The 21,439-nt window shown below is 41.7% G+C and overlaps 2 protein-coding genes across 3 annotated transcripts in view; one reads left to right on the forward strand and one right to left on the reverse strand.

Moving 5' to 3' along the window:
• Positions 1–4,230, reverse strand: part of vav3a (vav 3 guanine nucleotide exchange factor a) — a 111,187-nt gene extending 106,957 nt beyond the window's left edge. The window contains 1 exon segment of the mRNA XM_028569697.1: positions 3,825–4,230. Coding sequence (XP_028425498.1) covers positions 3,825–4,031 — 207 coding nt within the window. The 5' untranslated portion in view covers positions 4,032–4,230.
• A 7,356-nt stretch (positions 4,231–11,586) lies between these two features.
• On the forward strand, positions 11,587–19,897 carry LOC114549322 (crystallin J1B-like). 2 transcript variants are annotated; one of them, XM_028569580.1, is made up of 10 exons: positions 11,587–11,645; positions 12,112–12,178; positions 12,914–13,093; positions 14,147–14,245; positions 14,834–14,926; positions 15,354–15,510; positions 15,627–15,742; positions 17,726–17,803; positions 18,215–18,354; positions 19,483–19,897. In XM_028569580.1, exons 2-10 carry the CDS (start codon positions 12,112–12,114, stop codon positions 19,585–19,587), a joined length of 1,035 nt encoding a protein of 344 aa, XP_028425381.1. In that variant the 5' UTR covers positions 11,587–11,645; the 3' UTR covers positions 19,588–19,897. The 2 variants fall into 2 exon arrangements, with proteins under 2 accessions (XP_028425381.1, XP_028425380.1); XM_028569579.1 differs by having other exon boundaries at positions 11,607–11,645; positions 12,109–12,178.
• Positions 19,898–21,439: the final 1,542 nt, after the last annotated feature.

Here is a 21,439-nt window from a genome sequence, read left to right on the forward strand (position 1 = left end):
CTGCGTGAGAACAGAGCGGCTTCTTGTCATTGTGTCTGACATCTCAGTGTTCTGGTCTGAGCTTGATCGAGGGCATGTTTAGTTTCACTTCCTTCCTCTATTCCATTTCCTGATTTCCTGTGCATGTTGAGGCTCACGGCTGGCATTTAGCTGCTGGGGGGTTTGCAATAATGTTCTCACTCTGAATCCGCAGTTTATAATCCTGTGTCATGGAAAACGAGGCAACAGTAGACTTAACAAGTTATGGGTGTCAGGGCAAGATTTATGGCACAACCTTAGCTGTTTGTGTGTTTGAACTGAATGTATCAACGGCTGGCTCATTCTGCTAGCCTGCTAGTTTTGTTTTTAGCAGCATTATGACACCCACACAAGAGGTCCATGCCCTTGCTACCGACATATACCAGTGGGGTTTGGAATATTATTTGCAGTCTTTTTAGTCAAAACTGAGATTCAGCAGAACTTCGACCCAAATGTTTCAAAAAGAAGGACGGAAAGACTGCATGCTGCATGTTTGACCACATGGTCGGTTTGTTGCGCCACGACAAACAATTCATGGTTCCTCTTAACGCTAAACTGCTGGTTTTCACAGAGTTTGAAATAAACATCTACTGATTATGTGGTGTTTTCTCTGGTAGGAAAGCAAAATGCAGCCGTCAATGTGGGCGCGCTGTGTCTAGACTATGTAATTGGTTCATTACAGCCCTGTAAAACTATGATCAAAGAGGGTGAATTGTTCGCTTTACACTGACCTTAACTGGAACTTTGAGCTCTTCATTTTAAATATTATAGCAAACCTTGTCATGCACAGAGTACACATACGCAACCCATGCATCATTCATCATCTTTCACCACGAGAGCACAGATCATTTAATCAGTAAATAGACTGATCCAAACTATGTCATAGTTTTACTTCTTTTTCCTGCCTATATGTAGTTTGCTGGCTCTCTGTTGCCCTTCCATGAGCCCTTTTCTAAATAGAACTGACTCACTATATAGCCCATACAAAACTGGTTAATGTTGCAGAATGAGAAGCAGCCCGCCCTGATGCCAACATCACACATGTGGACCCCCCCGGAGCTTCTGATGCATTGTGCCTTAATTACGCAGCTAACCCCAGCACAGCGGGCTAGCCCTTCAGGGCCCTTTATGTCCTCTGAGACGAGTCTATGGAGGCCAGGCAGACTCTTTGTAGCTCTGTCCCCTCACTGCCTTTGTCTTTCCATCGCATGGGTCCCATGGGTGAGTCCACAGTGGCGTCCCATGTGTTATCATTGGCCAATGATAAAGTAGCTGCCATGGCCCTCATGAATTATGCAGGATAAAAGGGAAGCAACTCCGCCCTCAGTTATGTAAATTTAACTTAGAGAAGACAGAGGGAGGAAAGTCGCTGAGGGAGGGGCGGGGGGGGTTTGACACCCATGTTTAGGTGAACTGTGCACATAGAGGGAGCTGTCATCCAGCATCACATGGTTTGAATGTGTGTGAAAGGGGAAGCCACGAGTCATGATCTACTGACACACATATCAAGTCGTAAAGTCCTAGAATAAATATTTACTATTCCAAATAATAATTTGCAAAGTTTATAAAAGGACACAGTAAAAATGTTGAACAGTAAGCGGCGCACATTACAATATCTGTTGTTGTTTTTTGCAATAAACATAACACCAACTACAGTAGGTTATAAAATTACAACCGCTGTGCTTATTGCAGGCAAAGAAACAAGCACCACCTAAAAACCTCAAACCTTACGCACTATATATTTGGCAGATGACCTCTGGGAAATGCAGTTCAAAAACCTTGTAGTAACAAGGCATTGGCACTAAAAATAGTGCTCCCCACACACGTGCATTTGCGCATGGGCTTTGTAAATGTATATAAGCGTACTACTACTGCTAATTTACCCCTGAATGTAGCTTCATCCCTGCCTTGTGTGAGTAAGCCATCCAACCATGCATAAAACAAACTCTGCCTATAAATAACCCAGTCTGGGCCAGGCCAGGCAACAAGCCTAAGTATGGTTCACAACCTCTCAACGCATGGCAGCTCCGATGTATGTTATAATGTCATGACTGACAGCAAACACTGACCTATTGATGACCCTTAATCAGTAATTGTATTGGTGCTAGCATACAGTTACTCTGAACAGCAACTGGACCAATCCGCTTCTCCTCCTCCTCTCCCCAATCTAGTTTTCCCTGAAATCCCCGAGTAAACAGATCCTTTGACAGTTGATTTACATTGCCATTGATGACATTAAAATCCTCAGTTTGGCTTGAATTGTCCACTTGACCTGTGTGCTCAAATTCAACAGCGGATACCAAATTAGATTATGGAAGAACAGTAACTGCATATCAAATAACCATCCCGCTGTGACATTGAGTTTATTTTTTTTTTTTTTTTTCTTCAGGAAATAAGCCTAATCCTTCTCTACCCATCAACTGTGCAGTACATCCATAGTACTGATATTCAGAGCTTTAATCACCTGTTTTGCATCAGATGAGAGCATTAGGGCATCCATTACATAGAGATACTGTAGTCTGTGTGTGTGTGTGTGTGTGTGTGTGTGTGTGTGTGTGTGTGTGTGTTACTGCTACAGTGGCTATCTTTTCTAGAGCAGGTCTGCAGGCTCAGTAGGTGAGTGTCTACCTCACTGTTTGTTGACACCTAGCCAGACACCCAGATTTACTGTTATGAAGGGGAATATTAATCTGGCCGTGGCTCCGGCTGTCCTGTTATTGAAGCAGATGGTTTCAGACAAACAGGAGCCACGTGGCCACAGCTATCAATCTATCTATCTATCTATCTATCTATCTATCTATCTATCTATCCATCTATCTATCTACGTAGGATTTTTAGCAGTATTGGAGTTATTTGTAGTACAACATTAGTTATTTTAGTCAACAAACAATCCAAAACAACCAATCAGGAGATTGCAATTGCTGTTGTTTCTTCACATTGCCAGGCATGTCAAACAAATAGTTTATTTGCTAGAATGCTTATTATAAAAGGTAAATATCTGATTAGTTATACATGTTGTTAATTCTATGAGCTAAATCCACTTTTCTGATTAGGATAGCCCACAACAAAGCCTCATCACCTCCTAACCTTTATCCCCTGTGTATATCTGCATCACCTATAGAGGGAAGATTGAGGAGTTCTGTGTGTATGTATAACGGTTCAGCGTTGTCCAACATTGTCCATGAGTAAGAGTTACAATAAGTAACTTCAACTGCAGACAGAAGTAAAAGAATCAAAGAAAGTCAGTTTTTTTGTCATTCTTGCTCACAGTACCTATGACTTATAGCCTATAAGTCATACGTTGTCCCCAATAGACGGCTGCCAAATTCCGTTTAATTCTTTGGCAATTTAGTGTTTCCTTGCTCACTGTCAAAGCTACTTACGTCATAAATCAACAATTAAGGGTTCCCCACAGTGGCAAGGTTCATCTTTTTTCTTCGGCGTATATACCACGTGCTATGATAGACTGGAGTGAATATAATTTCCATTTATATCATTTGTTGACCGTCTTCCGTCGCCAAAACACGGTTCGCGAGTGGTGTAATCAAAATCTTAAAAAAGTTTAGATTTTCTTATAACCAAGTGCAAATTTGTGTATTATATTATGCCGAATTTGATAGATAGCTATTCTGATTTATAATTAGTCTTGAATCATGTTCTAGCAGGGTGTTCTTTTCGCCGAGAAGCAAGGACGCTTAATACTAGCATAATTCGTATGATGTCTGGTTGCGCTCTCTCCAACGGTGCTTAGTTGTAGTTTGGGGACGGAGCAAGGGGCCGATATTTTGTCTGCAGTCGTTTCTTACCTGTGACATTTGCGGCCGGAGATTGATTTCCTTTAAGTTGATGGACTGGGGTCTCAGGTTGTTGAGCAGGTGGCAGAGGAGGACTCCATCCCGGAGAGTTTGAGCCAAATCAAATACCTGTGCAGATTCCCATGTAACCCGGTGGTTAGCTGGAAGCACCTTGCAGTTTATTAACCACAGCGAGCACTGCCTCCAATACTCCATCATTATTCTGACTTCAGCCTGACGAGCTTTAAGAGAATTTGTTCTTTTTTAGCAAGTGAAACTGCTGACTGATCGGTAGTAGGCTGCGTCTTAGATCGTGTCCATGCTATATCCGCCAACTGTTAAACTAGAGGGAAACGGAACTGGACCACGGCAGAGAGCTGATGGATGACAGTCCGGTGTACTGAGGCTATGGATGAGAGGAAACCCTGCACTCTTCCTATCTCTCTCTCTCGCTCTCTCCCCCCCCCCCCCTTACACACACACTCATACATGCACGCACGCGCACACACACACACTCTCTCTCTCATACTCGCTCTTCCCTCCCCCTCACCCAGTTCTTCACCTCTTCCGCCTGCCACCCATAGGCTCGTTACACTGTGTGAAATGACAGTAAATATATAACAACAAATGCTACAACCACACTCAATACTTTGTACAGAACACACCATAGACTGTTGTGGCGGGTGGTGGGGGGGGATGCATATTTGAAATTAGCCTAGCCAAATTACCTTGCTAATTTTTACAGCCAATATTATCATGCATCATGTCCAAGTTCCTCTCTTCATACAAATATCCCAGCTGCAGGGGGTTAATAATGTCAATTTATGATTAAACAAACCAAATAAGTGCATCTCTGTGAGACAGAGACTCACTGTACTGTTATCATTTCCAAACAATTTGACATTTGTGTTAGATGTGGTCATGGTTTATGACTCATACCCCAACACCTTATTTGGCAATAATGAGGTGAGCTTAAATTGGTCTATAAAGTTTAATAACAGTCTATGTTTTGCATTAAGTAAAAGGCTATGGACTGTATACTTTTATACATATCCTCTGCGATAACTTCTATAACCAATACTGTATTCTATGCTCAAATGTAACCGTATCAATAAATGACCAGCAATGCAACCCCTTTTTGTTTGTACAGTATATATTTGAAATATGTATTTGCTTTGTAATCTCATGTATTAATGAATGGCGGCATGTTCTTGTTCAGTGATGCATCTCAGGTGTCTTTAACCGAACTCTGAACCTTTCATTTGCATGAGTGAATCATTAGGTTTGGGAGGAAATTCTGTGGCTCCTGCAAATGCAGATGGTTACTGATTTAAAAAAAAAAAAAAAAAAATGGTAGAGTAGATTTCATAGTGTTGTAGCTGATCTAGTGTTATGTTTAAAAACTTAATAAGTGTACAGTATGTGAGCGATAATTCATGCTCCTGTCACAGACTAGCAATAAGAGTCCGGTCTTCTGATGTTTTGGTTCTTTATTTAGTTGACATTTGGCTTTGTGGAGTTCAAACTCAGTGAGATGGAATTTTGAGAGCATCGTGCTTCCTTTTTTTTTAACACCAAAAGAAAAAGGATGTTGGATAGAACGTGGCATCGGTTTAGCAGTTTAGCATCGTTGATTTTCATTGCATTTACCGATTGAAAAGCTACAAAATGACATAGCCATCAAATCCCCTTTGCCTGCTTCTTATTCCTCCCCAATCTGCGTCAGCCTACACAAATTGTCTCCTCCAAAGGAATATGATCACTTTCTGCAATGAAGAACCAATTAGGTCTTTTTCCTCCATCTAATAAAGCCATTTCAACTTTATGATTGCCTGCCATTGTTCCCTTGTTTTGGAGAAGTACTTCTGTTTTACTACTTCCTTTCTAACATTGAGAGGGAATACATCACCATGCTTTTTACCGCAATAATACAGTAGTAATAATAATACTTTATGGTTTGAGAACAAAGCTTTTTTGTTAATATCAGTAATTTTTATACAAAGGAATGCCCTAAGAAAGAAGCAAATATGTGTTAAAACACACTTTTTCGACAAAGCATTAACATTTCTAACATATTTGTCTTGGGAATGCATAACCCTGCTTATCATCTCACTAAGAACAGGATTGGAGAGGCTGAGCCAATATATGGTCTAGCTAAAGCTGGGTTTATCTTTTATTGCTTCTGTGTGAATAAATGAGGGAACTCTCCTCACGTTCTGCTCCATGCTGACTGCTCTGGTAGGAGTAAGTCACACACGAGTGTTAAGGCTTAAGGCCCTGAGACACCAACCCGACAGTCTGGCGAGGTCAGTGACTCGAGTCTGTTCGGTGTGTTCCGTGCCGTATCGGCCTTCATTTTGGCCAATTTGACATGTTGAATCGGAGGGCGGGCAGTCGGACTCAATGACAAATCTGATTGGTGGAGTGCTAACCCGGAAATGACGAGCGGGATGAGTGGGACGAACGCCTCTCAAAATCTGACCAAAATCTTTTAAACTGACCTTTGTCGACCTGACATTTTAGCGCCCCCTGCTGTTATGGAGACGTATGCTCAAGTCGGCGTCGCTTCGGTGTGTTCGGAGGCACTTTTTGGACCTCGGGGAGCCGACTGATCAGTCCGACTGCCTCTTCTGCCGACGGTTGGCCGTCGGGTTGGTGTGCCAGAGCCATTAACCTTCAAGTCGCAAGCAAGTCGAGTCCCCCGCCTCCGTTATGTAGCTTTATAGTTTGTGGCCAAACGTACAGAGTTGCTGAGAGAATTTGGCAAAGAATGCTAAATAGTAGAACTCTCTCCTCTGTCACTTTCAAAGTTGCTCTTGAGCCCTGACTGACTGCAGGGGAGCTGCAAAGTAAAGAGTACATGACTGCAGTGAGTAGTTTCCAGGCGTGAATGTGAGGCAAGTGAGTGCACCTGCAATAACATTCAGATTGATTTACGTTTTTATTGATCCCTGTTGGGCTATTAGCACAACAAAAAGCAATGGGCTACATAAAGACTGTGGAGTAAATGGGATTAAATAAACATCTGAATCAGGGTGTGCGAAAGGGGATTTAAGCAGCAGAGCAACACATCAGAACAACATGATAAATTTAGCATTCTAAATGTATTACAAAAATGTATGCATTACATAAAAAAGACAGGAATGTAATCCAATATGTGAAAACACAACTCTCCATATAGCACATGGTGTGCCGGTATAATCACATTAACAGTGCTACATGAGGCCACTCTTACGGTATGTGTAAGTATTGCAGAGGAAGGACCCTTCCAGAAGAAGAAGAAGAGTGTATGTCGGTGAATCATTCTGAGTACATTTACACACAGAGACTGCCTGTGCAAATAATGCTGTGAAGATTAGTCTCCGGCATGTGAAGTTGTAAACACTTCTGTGATGTACAATTCCTCATCTCCACTTCTTCGTATTTGTGCAGACGATTTGGATGAATGTCAGAAATGTCGACGATCCTTTTCTTTTCTTCATCCACATTGTATTCATATCAAGAGTTTTTGTGGCTGAGTTGTGAGCATCTAGCTTTGTCTTCCACTGGCTTTGCACACTGGATGCCATGGCTGGCATAGCGCAGATGACAGGAGAGGTGCCTCGCGGCCGGATGCTGGCATACCTCTCGACACCCTTCTCCTGTTTCAGCTTCCTCTCCCGATGGGAAGGACAGCCATGCAGCCAGACAATTATCAGCATTCCTCTGATTAATGCTGTACAAGGACTGAGGGGAAGCACACACAAGTGTAACACATTCATACATTCGGGAAATTGCAATACTCTCAGTTCTTTTTAAAATTGAACTTGCACAAAATTGCCATGACCCAACAATCCCGACAGTTTATGATGTGTTTATGGCATCTTGGCATTTGCATCAAAACATGGTATTATTGCTTTGACATCAAAGCACAGATGAGTGATACGCCTATATCTGGGTTATTTCACCTGGAATATGACCAGGATTAGAAGGTAATGACTAACCATGTGAGCTTCCAAGAAACAGCGTGATTATGTCTGGGCACATATGGCAGATGTGATCTGACTGCCAGGGGATTTTTTTTCCCACTGTCACAGCACATACCGTGCTTCAATAATTAAATTAGAGATAGAACGTTCATTGAGTCATTGAAGATAAGCAAAAACAAGAAGATGACACACGATAAGAGGGTATCGGATGTAATAGAGGATATCAAAAATCAAAGATATCACAAAAAAGCAAGTATATAATAAACTGAATCGTGAGGAGAATCTACAGCCAGCAACTGTGTGTCATCCTGTGCATGGCAAAAAACTTTGAATAGAAGATTTCTGTCATTTGTGCATCCTGAGCACAATGTCATGTCCAAGAGCTGAGCACCAGCATGTTAGCATTGTCATTGTGAGCATGTTAGCATTTGTCACCTCACAGAGCCATCAGCTTGACTGTAGACTCTTGTTAATTTAATATAAAGAAGTACGTTAAAGTGTGACAGCGCAGGCCACAAGCTGAACCACATAATTGTGTCCAGGTCAACATACTCTTTGTTGTTACTTTGCAAGTTTTGGCATCAAATAGGAGAGTGGCATCCCCTCCACCAGCAGCGGAGCGGCAATCAGGAGAGTCGGGACTTTTCCCGGTGGGCCAGTAGTGTTTCGAGGCCGCGAGGGCCGGTCTGAAAAGTAGTTATACATTGTGTGCATCCCGTCCCAGACATGCTTGTTATTAATCCTAGCTTCTGGGGAGTTTACTCCCCGGAGTCCTTATGTTTTTTTCCCCCAGCGTATTTCCTTGGAGAACGTTGGCACCAAGATCTTGGTTGCAGCTGTCGCCGTGGTCCTGCTGCACTCCCTGCTGAGCTCTGCTTGGCCCTGCAGTGTCATGCTAAGTCCTGCTGAACCCTGCTGCTTCCTGCTACGTCCATCCATGCTCTGCTGTGCCACGCTACATCCTGTAACGCCCTGCAGCGCGCTGATATGACATGAACTACTACGACTACCCTTTGAAGTCACTGTTCCATTATTAATTTGACTATTATCGCCACTGTTCATCGCATCCCCAACCGGCACCGTCAGACACCGCCTACCAAGAGCCTGGGTCTGTCCGAGGTTTCTTCCCAAGAGGGAGTTTTTCCTCGCCACTGTCGCACTGCTTGCTCTTGAGGGAATTACTGTAATTGTCGGGGCTTTGTAAATTATAGCGTGTGGTCTAGACCTACTCTATCTGTAAAGTGTCTCGAGATAACTTGTGTTATGATTTGATACTATAAATAAAATTGAATTGAATTGAAGTTCTTAGCAACACCATCCGGCAGCCTGATGTGCATCCGCTGCCCACTGGTCAAACTGTGCAGCCTCTGCTCTACCCGTACGGCAGGCCGCAGCAGCCTCTTATTTCAATACAAACACAGGCTAATCAGAAAGCATTAACGAAGTGCAGGTCACAGCCATGTCTAGGATTTTCAGAAATCTAGGGGGATCAGTGAGCGGCCCATCCCCAAATGGCATAGCCCCGGTCGGCCTATGGCGTAAAGCCGTCAGACACCTCTTTTTTTCTTGGTCACGTTTGGAAGTATATCGGTAACGTTAACAGACAGTGTGTGAGTGTAACGATGGAAAGCCAAAAAAGAAAAGGGAAAGGTGGCGTTGAGAAGGTAAGACTTAAAAGGAAAAAAAGGGATTGTGTTGCTGTGCTGTTGCCCCACCCAAGGGCCGGTGGTCTACAAAATTTCCCGGTAGATTTTTTTGGTCCCACTCCGCCGCTGACCTCCACTCCCAACTGTCCTGTCAGATAACCAAAGCCCCCAAAGCTCAGCAGCCCCCCGAACATGCGGGCACTGCCACATTGTCCACACTCCATTAATATCTCCTTACAAATCCTACCAGGCTGTAATTTATAGTTTCACTGTGCTCATTGTGTCACTTGATCTGGTAACAGTGGCTGATCTATTTGTGCAGCTCTTTTATCCTCTCTGTGAAGGGCATGTTACCTCCCTGCCAGCATGATAATGAATTGAATGCATGCATTTAACGGTCCCATATCATGCTCATTTTCAGGGTTTCTACTATAACATCTTTACTTGATCTAATGATAAAAAGAAATATTATTTTTCTCCTACTGTCTGTCTGAATATACTTGTATTCACCCTCTATCTTAAAAGCTCTGTTTTAGCAGCTGTCTTTTTAAGCTCCCCTCCTGAAAAAAAGCCCAGTCTGCTCTGATTGGTCAGCATTTCCGGGTGTTCTGCATCTGTGCTCTCTGAGTCTCTGCACCGTTATTGTAACCGGGGAATGACTGTAACGGCACTGTGGTGGCACTTTCTACCTATATAAAGTATGGTTGTGACATCCCAGTCATATGGAAGTCCAGACGGATTGTTTAAAGACAGTTTCTGAATAAAGACTGGGTGCATTTCTGTGTGGATTAAGCGTTTTGATACTTTCACAGTATTTATATCACCTTGACCTGCTATATAGTAAAAAATAAAAAAAAAGACATGGAAATATGACTTTTTACAATATGGGCCTCATGAATGTAACGTGTTTATTTGAACATTTTCTTCTAGAACAGCATCCTCAATCATATCAGCAAGGTAACACTGAAGGCGGCCATAGCTGCTTTTGTTCATTGTTTTCTAACTGCTATTGATTACCTGACCCTACCCTTGGCACTCTATTTAGCTGGTTTTGTAGGCCAGAAGAGAAATCAATGGCCTGTGATACCCATGAGAAGCCGTGGATAAGTGTAGCCTGGCCAGGCCTTGGAGGGTTTCATCAGAGTTGGAACAGGGGGATCAGCTGGGGAACCATCAGGATGTACTCAATGGAGTGGAAGATGGAGAGAGCAATGACAAATTAAAATGACAAGAGAGTCTTTGAAAGCTATTTCAACATATAGCAATTTGACCTCTGCTGTTGCATTAGAGTTTTTTAAGTGCAAATTAACTGATAATTGAAGTGTTTAACCTTCGTGGAATTTAAAGAAAACGTTTATGGTTTTATTGAAACCATCTTGAGTTCAGACACGTGGTCAGGTTAAAAAACGGCCCATGTGACTAGAGCCCCAAGGTCAGTGGGTGACCCCCAGCATACATAATTATTATGCAAGTAAATATAATGAAGAGTCCCCAAGACAGCCACTATTGCATACATACTGTAAGTTCAAACATCCCTTATCTTACATTGCCAGATACTGTATATCTCCACAACGTTGTGTCAGCACTGGAGTAGGGTCTGGCTACACACTTATCTATTCTATTCTAGGATGGGGGAACACTCTGGCTTGTTTGTATTAAACCAATCACAATCGGGCGTGTCATGCTTTATCCCAGCAATTGTTAAATTATCGTACATTGTACATTGGTTAGCCAGACTAACACCCTCCTACCTTTGAGCCTAGCAACACAACGGTACGGTATAGGAATACCTACCTGAAGTACATAAGAAGCTGGAGTACACAGCACCTGACAAAGAAATCTCCCGGTGACTTCCAAACGTGATGCTGCTTTCTGAATGTTAAAATTAAAATCTTAAAATTAATGTATGTAAAATATCTAATGACAAGAATCATGAGCAACTAATTACCCCTCATATACTATACAAAACCTGCTTTCTGCATTTGATTGGCAAGCTAAAACCCTACATACATTTGTAGAACTCTAGTCCAGGGTTTTAACCTCTATCTGACCACCTCCTTGGCTTCTCTCCACAATACAAAACTGTTTTTCTTGGGTTGCCATTGGTCTATGCTTATCACTGGGCTGATGGTACCCTCCCCTTGTCAGAGAACTGACACTGGGACAACGTTTTATAAACACTTCACGTGGTATGCTAAAGGTAAAGACGAGGCTCTAAGGTAAGGATAACCAAGTCTGTATTTGTTTATTATTGACATCAAATATTATTGAGCACTTCATTAAGATGCACCATATACTGAGCCAAATTACTGTGTTCTCGCTAAAATAATATAAGTCTTGGATGCATAACAACTATTATCTTTTTACCAGATTCTATGTAATCAAGTGCTGTTTTGCATAGGTTCCCATAGTAACTTATTTTTTCAATAGAAGAAATTCACCAAAAATAACAACTTCTAAGTTCTGCATCTGGATATATACTTTGTTATAGGTTTGTGTTTTAGTTACTGGCTAAATTAGACCATTTACAATGACAACAATAGTGAGCCGTATTTCTATTTCATTAAATGAAATTACAAGCATTTATGTCAGGCAATTTTTTTAAAGGTTGTGTTTTTATATATACGATGAAAGCCTCACATTATTTATTGTGTATGCCGTACTTGTGTCTGAAAATAAAAGCAGATGGCCTTGACTATGGCAGACCGAGCCATTGGGGCCATTATTGGGTCAGCAGCAGCAGATGCAGCAGGTAAGATAAATTGTGAGATACTGGTGCTGCGACTGGGTTAATTACAGCAAACGGGCTTTCCATATCTGCATCTTTCACTTTCCATATCTCAATAATTCATACTCCTACTGCATGTTATGATGCTTTCATGGAGCGTCTACTGTTCCATGTCTATTTCTCACATTGCAAATATTATACATAAGAGTTTATACGTCACATTAGCTTGCATCAAACTATTTGTGGTTAAATACCTTTCACAGCTTTCTAATGTTTGTGTTAGATGTTACACAATATTACACAATATGTTTTATTAGGTGTTGCACACAATCATTATCAGTAGCATTATCCATAAGCAACATCTGTACATGCTGATAAAGTACAGGGGTGGTTCTTTAAATTGTGTAAGTCATGTTGACTTTACACATATTGTTATGAAGGTTTTTGCAATAGCTGTACTGCTACAGTAAACTTGAAGTAGCCAAAGTTATCATATATTTTAACTTCCACGTTATTCTTACAATTTAATGATGCATAGGAAAGGGAATTATCCCACATGTTAGTTCCTACTTGGTGACTGCTTAACATGTAATTGTTCACACATCTATTTCCCTTTCCATGTTATCTGTTATCATCAGACTGTATACACAGTAGATCATGTCAAAAACAAAACTATTGAATGTTCCACTATTTTTCTCCCTCTTTTGTGTGTGTGTGTGTGTGTGTGTGTGTGTGTGTGTGTGTTCCCCACCCATACAGCCCAGCCCATGCACTGGATCTACAATCCAGACAGGCTCAAAGAAGTTCTCTCTGATCTGGAGCCCTGTCCTGAGTTTCGGCCTCAGTCAGCCAATCCTTTTTACCGCAGGACGACGGGCGAGCAGACCTGCTACGGGGACCAGGCATATGTCCTGCTGGAGTCACTGAGCGAGTGTGGAGGTACTCAAACAGGCAGCAACTATGTTAACATATTCTTCTCGGTGCCTGCCAATGTGTTACAGTAGTATTGTTTGATTGCCAATAAATCATTATTAAAGTTGTCAAGATTGTGATATTGTTACTGTTGGTAAAATTAAGACTATATTTCCCATACATCCTGCTGTTTCCTATATTGCAAGGAGCCAACAATTTTAAAGATTCCTCAGATTTGAAGATTTACACTTTGTGCTTACTGACAAACATTTTGGAAAAGACTGTGCAGTGTCTGTACGTGAAATATGAAGCACCAGGATATGATTATTTTAGTTTAGAATAAAGACAGTGGATTACAGGGGGTGGTTATGTGCTGGACTATTTGTCTCTGAGTGCTCTGACTTCCTGGGGTTACTTCCTGACAAGATTCCAGAATCTCCCAGAACCAAGCCAAGAAATGGCCCAGCCCATAAATATGCTTAATATAACAGATACAAGCCATGTGTTAATTAGTGATCTTCACAGGTGCTGGTTGAAAGAGTTCATTACTTTTCAACCGAGCCAAGCTAGCTCGCTGCTTCCCCTATTTCCAGTTTTTTTTAATGCTATGCTAAGGTAAGCTTACAGTCTCCTGGCTGTAACTTTATATTTAACAGACAGACATATCAATCATCTAACTTTCTGCAAGAAAGCATACAAGCTCTTTTTGCTACGCTAAGCTAAACAGCTGGCTGTAACTTCATATTTAACAGACAGATATGAGTGGTATCCATCTTTTCATCTATCTTCCTGCAATAAATTGAAAAAGCTCTTTATGCTAATCTAGGCTAGCCAGCTAGCTGTAACTTAATATTTAGCTGACATGAAAGCGTTATCCATCTTCTCAAGTAACTTTTGGCAAGAAAAGTCAAAGAACTTTTTTCTGTTCTGGGTGACACACCACCTTTAACCTTAGACTGTATGCCTTTAACAGATCATTTGCTTTTTACTATGTAATAGGAGATGATGTCACATCAGTTTGTTTAATCGTGACCGAACATAATTGTTTTTTTAAAGCTACAGTATGTAATGTGTTGGCAGATGTAAATGTGGAAGACTTGACCAAGCGCATTTACAAGTTCTTTGGCCCAGGAACAGTGTACGATCTGCCTCTCAATGATCCTTACAGGAAGAAAGAAGGTACTGTTCGGCTTTTATGTAACTGTCAATATTGTAATGTCCATATCAATCATCAACTTAACAGACCCAAATGAATGTGAGAGCCTCCGCTGTCTGATAACACTGTGTAATGTTTTTCCTACCAGCCGATGGGGAATTCCTTCTCTATTTAAATATTCTATACAGTCAGACTTCTCTGTTCCTAGTTGGTGTTCAGAGCTTTAGATATTTGCGGCTTTATTACAGTCAGAATATCATAAAAATACAGTGCTGCTGTAAATCACCATAACAGCACAGGGCATTTTGGGGTACAGTAAACTGCAGACAGCTTAATTGTCTTGGAATGTGAGAAGAGCTGTGTCATCATCATGGGCATTAATAGGCATCATGACTGAGCAGACAAGAAAAGAGCTCCACCTACAGAAACGTCAACTACATCAACAGAAAGTTCAAGGAAATGTTTGTTTTCCTCTCTTGCTTGTTTTGCCCTTTAGCTATACTTCTCTGATTTTATCTTTACCATATGTATTATATCTAATGAGGATGACACTGTCAAATAAAAATGTATTCATTCTCCTATATAAAATAGCTGTTTGTTGCATTTGTTAGGTCCCAAAGCCATCCTCCCCATAGATGGCCCATGGAGAAACTCGAGCCTGAAAGCTTTCATCAGAAATGTGGATGCTGGCGAAGAAGAAACTGGTACATTTTTAATTTATACTTTTTATTGATTCCCAGTTGGGAAATTACAATTTTTTCACTCTGTTGTTATAAAACACTACACACAGGCCTGAAGTACACACACACACACACATGCTCAGGTCATATACATGCACAAATAGAGAGATGTCTGAGTGAGGGGGCTGCGACTGCAGGACAGGCACCCCAAGCAGTTGGGGGAGTTTGGTACCTTGCTCAAGAGCACCTTGGCAGTGCCCAGGTGGTGAACTGGCACCTTTCCAGCTGCCAGTCCACACTCCGTACTTCGGTCTGTACAGGGACTTGAACCAGCGACCGTCCGGTTCCCCACACAAGCTACTGCCACCCAAGACGGATCATAAGTGCATGCAAGACCTCCCCAATGCTTTTTTTGGTGGTCGTAATCTCTGTATGTGTATGTGTTTTTGAGGCTGTGATAAGGACTGTCAGATGGACGGCGTCACTAAGCTGGCTCCGGTGGTGGCCATGTACGCTGGCCGACCTGAGATGCTGGAGAAGGTGGAGAAAGCCATACGGGTGACCCAGAACAATGACATGTGTGTCGCTGGGACACTGGCTGCAGCAAGGTAAGAGACAGTTCTGAAGAAGATGATAAACTGGTCAAGCACCATAGTTAAACAGTTATTTAGAAGGGAGTGAAGGGAGACTCAACCTTTTGTGTTTGTCTGTTGAACCCTGTAAGGTTTTTGGAGCATTTCATTCTGAATGGTCCAGATCCAAATGTCCTAGATGCAGTTCTGGCCCAGTTGAATGACCCAAAGAGACAGAACCTTCAGGAGCTGGACCAGGCTGCCATTGGTAAGGCTACATGTGTGTCTTTAAAGCTTCATTCGTTTTATGATACAAAGGAATAATTTGACATTATGACATCACGCTTATTGGGAAATATGCTTATTTATTTCTCTGTAAATTTAGATGAAAAGACCATAAAGGCCTGTTCAATATGAAGCTATAGCTGGGAGTTGATTAGCTTAGCTTAGCATCAAGACTGAAAGCAAGTGGGAACAGTTAGACTGGCCAACTCCAAAGCTAAAAAAAAAATGTTTTACCTACCTTAAACCCAAAAGTTTTATTATTTCATATTCATTCCAGAACTGATTAAACAAACAAGATATACTGTGTGCATTAGTGAGCTTAATTCTGAACTAACTTTCAGCACAATGATTAGTCAGAAAGAAAATGGCAAAATGAATTTAGATTAAGCTAACCAACTCCTGGCTCTGGCTTCATACTTAAAGCTGCATTATAGGTAGAAGGCAAGAAAATGGCAAAAGTTCAAGTAGAGTGAGACATCTTCCTGCATCTCTCCCTCTCCCCTCTCTGTCAGCATGTGAAATAACCTGTGAAAGTCTGGCCAAAGTCTCCCGTCACGGCTCGACTCTCTAAAGCTTGACTACAGAGCCAAAGAGGAGGTGCAGAAGTCTAGTGATCTCTTGAATTAGAATATGCTGCTTATTAAGCAATTTCTGCCCAACGATGCAAGAAAATATACTGCCTACCACAGCTTTAAACACAGACGTAAGAGCTGTGTCAGTCTTCTCATCAAACTCTCGCCAAGGTGGTGAATACGTAAGACTCCCTAAACGTCCAGCTATTTATTGAAGTATAATTTCAATGAGCAAACAAGGCATTTTTTGTGAAAACCTGCAGTTGCTAGCAGCCTGTACACTGCATTATGCAATGTATTCCATCAGGATGGCTTTGGTGTGAAATCTGCTGAGGATTTTCAGTATGAAGCAAGCACTATTCTCTCATCCTTCCTTAAAACAAGAAGAGGAAGAGAGATGCAAAAACAGAACGCAGGAACAAGGAGGTCTAGTGGGAAATGTGGTCAAAACCGCTAGAAACCCAAAATGCTACGTGCAGGAAAATGATCGTCTTTAAAGACATTTTTGATTTGATTTATTTTGGATTTGACAAACAACATAATCCAAAGGATAGCAGGTTAAAGTGTAAACACTTATTTCCAACATGGTCCTTGGTGTTAAAACATGCAACACATAACGAAGACCTATTTCTGGTCAAAGAAAATAACATACAATACAAATTATCCAAGGTTTGAAAGCATTCTAAAATCAAAGAATCATAAATCACATAAAATAATCAGTCTACTCTAAATATAAAATTTATAAAAATAAATAAATAAAAATATTCCATAAAAATACCTTTACTTTGTGTCTAAAAGCCCCCCTGGTATTTACAATTTTGAGGGAAAGTGGCAGATTATTCCACAATGTTATACCTGTATAAAAAAAAAGAACTTCTAGCTGCATTGTTGACTCTGGGCACTTTACAAGAACGGACACTGGCCCTAGTATTGTGATTATGCTGTGTATGAACCATTTTTATATGGGAATGTAAATATTTGGGAGCAGAGCCATTTATAACATTAAACATATGATTCAACTTTAACTGCTCCACTCTAACATGAACTGGCAGCAACCCTACCCTTTTAAAAGCATCTCTACCAATATGAGTCCGGGGTGGTGCATTTAACAGGTAGCAAATAACATTATTTTGCATCACCAGCAGTCTATTTTTAAGTTTAACTGATAATCCACAGTACCAAGCAGAACATGCATAATCGAAATGACATTGACATTGACATTATAGTATTTGTCTTTCAAAATCAAAATATAATGTTACAGAATAGATGTATAAGATACATAATGTGTGTTATAACAATAAGCAGCCACAGCCCCCCCCAAAAAAATGTCAAAGGCTCCAATGTTTAAACACTAAACAATGCATTTTATCTTGTGTCCTGTATCTGGGCTGAAGCACATATCCACCAGGTGAAGGACAACCTGGCCAAGACATCCCAACAGCTGATACCTGCTGTGTTCACAAACACATGAGGTAAGCCGGCACGGTTGTAGCAGGATCCAGGTCTGTTGACTTGGCGTGGCTTGCGTTCCCTCCCTGCCGGTATATCCGTTAGTCGAGTCCTCCAGCCTTTGATCTCCTGACTAATGGTCTCCCTCCTCCTTCCTTTTCATCTTCCCCTTCCTGCTGAGTTGAGTGTCTCAGGTTTTACACCGCAAAAAGGTTGAGATGCTTAATGCACTTGTGAAGTTCTGCAGACCTGTTCCAAGTGCCTATACCTGTAATGATATTGCAAAAGCCAATCAAATTATGAACAGTAAATAACATAAGTAACTTGGTGGTAACATGAAAACCCTTGACTGAATCCTCTATATTTGATGGCTGATCTGTTACTGTATTATTTACCATGTCTCAATCTGCAACTAACTCTGGGTTCGTGTGTAGCTTTGCCTGGTGCGTTCCAGGGAGCGCTTCATGGAGTCCTGAAGCTGAAACAGCTGGATGAAGCAGTCAGGGACACCATGCGCTGCGGGGGATGCACCGCCAGCCGAGCCTCCTTCATAGGAGCCTGTTTTGGGGCACAGGTACTGTAGGAATGTGGCTCTCGGGCTTTCTGTTTCCCTTTTAATTGTAAAGTGCACTGGGACGGAGTTTAATGGTGATTTTACACTTTAAATACAATTTGATTGATTGGTTGGTTGGTGGATTATTGGTGGAAATCAGTAGCAGTTGGAAATGCGATCAGAAATGTGTTTTTAAAGATTTTTTACACATTTTTACACACTGAGAAAAAAATTATTTAGTTTTTCTATTCAATATACTCACTAATACATACAGCATGTCCAAATCATGTGTAACAGCACAATAAGGCCGGCTACACACTAGCTGTGTGAGCGTGGCGTTTCTGTCGCGTGTCAGCTGCGTGGCGGCTGCGTGGCGTTTTCTATGTCTTTGCACACCAGAAACGTGTCTGACGCGGCACTGCTGCTGCTAGCATTGTCTGTACACATGTATGTTTCCCATTAATAAAATGCACTCAAGCAGTAGTATACTTCGTGATAAACATACATATATACTGATTTGATTACAGCAAAGACAACGTCGGCAGTATTGACGGCAAAATAGGCTACAGAATATTTTGTTCTGTATTGACAGGTGGAATGTTTGAAAATCGATAAATATTTATTATGTCAAAACCTAGACAGACATCAACATCAAAATGTCATTTATTAAATGTATTTGTGTCAAAATTACATATAAACATCTTTTCGTATTCTCTTTTGCCTGGGAACGCTTCCAACATGCTTGCGTGTCGCGTGAAAAATAGGCGTCGGTCCTATTTCTAGCATGCACGCGTTTTCGGCACAGCTCAGACGTGCGTGTCACGCATGCAGTGTGTAAGCTCTAACCTGATAACCTGGAAGCCAAAATAAAAACGGACACGCCACGCAGCTGACACACTCACGCCACGCAGCCAGTGTGTAGCCGGCCTTATGATGCTAAGCTGAGTGCACTATGCTTATCCTAGTCACAAAACCAATCAACCATAACAAATTAATCATTAAAAAGCAGGCAAAGCCATTTTTCTTCATGTTTGAAATATATAATTTAGCATATTGTTGTTGTACTTGTGGAACTCTTGTGATGACTTTGGCAGTGAGAGCTTTGTGCTGCCTGGGATGCTTTCAGCTGTCATCTTGATGTGTTTTCAGACTGGTCTCCAGGGAATCCCAGAGTCTTGGAGGAAGAGGACACTCAGATATCCTCTGCTGCTGGAGCTCGCCGAAAATGTGGTCCAAAAAAGTCAGCAATTGTAGTTCGTAGCTTTGATTTTTGCCCTAAATAAAATTGTTTTATCTGCTATCAAGTATTTATGGAGTGCTGGATAATCAAAGCTATTTTAGAAGACTTTCTCAAGTTGCAGATGCACTTTGACACGACGATCCATGACAGTCGCATTCTAAAGTCTTGTACTGAATGAAACTCGAATCCTTTTTGCTCCGTCAAAGCTGCATCATGTAAGAAAGTGAAAGTCTGTGTGAAGTATTTATGTTGTGTTGAGGACATGGAACACATTAATCCTCAGCAGCTGCATCGTACACTATGAAACTCAAATAAAGAACTTTTATGTCGCCAACATACATGTGTGTATTATTCCATTAACTCTTTGCTGCAACAGTTGAGATTTTGGAAACACGCTTTGCCTTGATGAGAAAATAATTTAGCTGAAGTTCAGTTTCAGCAGGTTTTGGTCTTCTCTTACCCTTGAGTGCTTTCTGTAACGGCGAAGTGAAAGAGCAGATACACACAGATGAACTACTGGAACAACCAGACTGCAACCGATTCCTCCCTCCAAGGAGCTGTTCTGCCTTCCTGAAAGTGCTGACTTCCATATTCACGAGTTTAAAGCACCCGCCCCCAACAATTCTGAAAGTTAGCCAAGCATAAAGCAAAGCCAAAGACTTAATATCTTTGACATAGCGTGGTTATTTAAAAAAAATAAATGCAGTGTGTAGGCTACATTTGCTGTTTAACAGCGTGTTCAAAAATGATAAATAGGCAATAGGTCAAGCGTGTTCAAAACTGAAACATTTCCAACGTTGTAAATCACTACCTTTATGTAAACTGGTATTACATGACATCTTGGCAGAGCAATAAGAAACTGCGTGATGGGAAAACCCCACAGCATTTTCTGTTGTGAGGCCCAAACGCAACAAAAAGTGTGGAAGAAACCTTGGAGCCATCGTTTAGCTGAGGTTGTAGCTGACGGTGCGTTGGTAGCCTACAGAAGGGAAGTCATTTGATTTTTCCCTCTGCCTGACTTCCTCCCACACAGCAGGTAGCAGGCTATGTCTGGCATAATTACATCCAGACCTGAAGAGTGTTTTTGTTTTTCCAAAATCTGCCAAAGTCTGCTTCCTCAGGACATTTTTTGAGAAAGGGGAGGATTGCAGAAGATATTAGGTTGTAGAAGTAGCCTATTATCCTCATTGCAAATAACATGTACACACTAAACTTGCATCATGGTGGTATAAAACAGACAATATTCTAAAGGGGGGTGGGGGTTGAGGCTCTAAATAATCTCTCCCTGTCTCCCGTAATAGCCTCACTCCCAGCAATCACAATTGTCTTTTACTTTCATTAGAATTGCAAAATTTGGAGTCCAGCCATGACTGGCGCTAATAACAAAATGCATAACTTATGAGGACAGATGAGACTCCATCTCTCCTCCTCCTCCTCTCCATAGAAGTAATGCATAATAAAATTAAATCTTGTGATGTTCCTGTGTATGGTGGGAGGGAGCAGCATCCAGGCTGCTGGAGGCTTAAGGATGATATTCAGGAAAAAATGTTACGGAGGACAGAACGGACTCAAACGCAAAGGCTCAAATCAACGTAACAAGTTTATTGACAAACAAACAAAAGGTTAGCAGGGAACTCAGGGGTGGAAACTGGGAGAGCGAGAGACTCAAGGGGAAAACCTAGGATGGTGAGGTACTCGTGGCAGAAACTAGGAGGGCGAGGGACATAAGGGGGAAAACCTAGGATGGCCGGGGAGCTCGAGGAAACGCGGGGAAACCGGGGCTGAAGACCCGAGGAGGAGACACCGGAGAGGGGGAACCGAGGAGCCGAGGAGGGGCTGGCTGGATGGGGAGATGGAGGCAGGATG

Source organism: Perca flavescens, chromosome 22, assembly GCF_004354835.1.
Source record: "Perca flavescens isolate YP-PL-M2 chromosome 22, PFLA_1.0, whole genome shotgun sequence".
NCBI classification, from domain to species: Eukaryota; Metazoa; Chordata; class Actinopteri; order Perciformes; family Percidae; genus Perca; species Perca flavescens.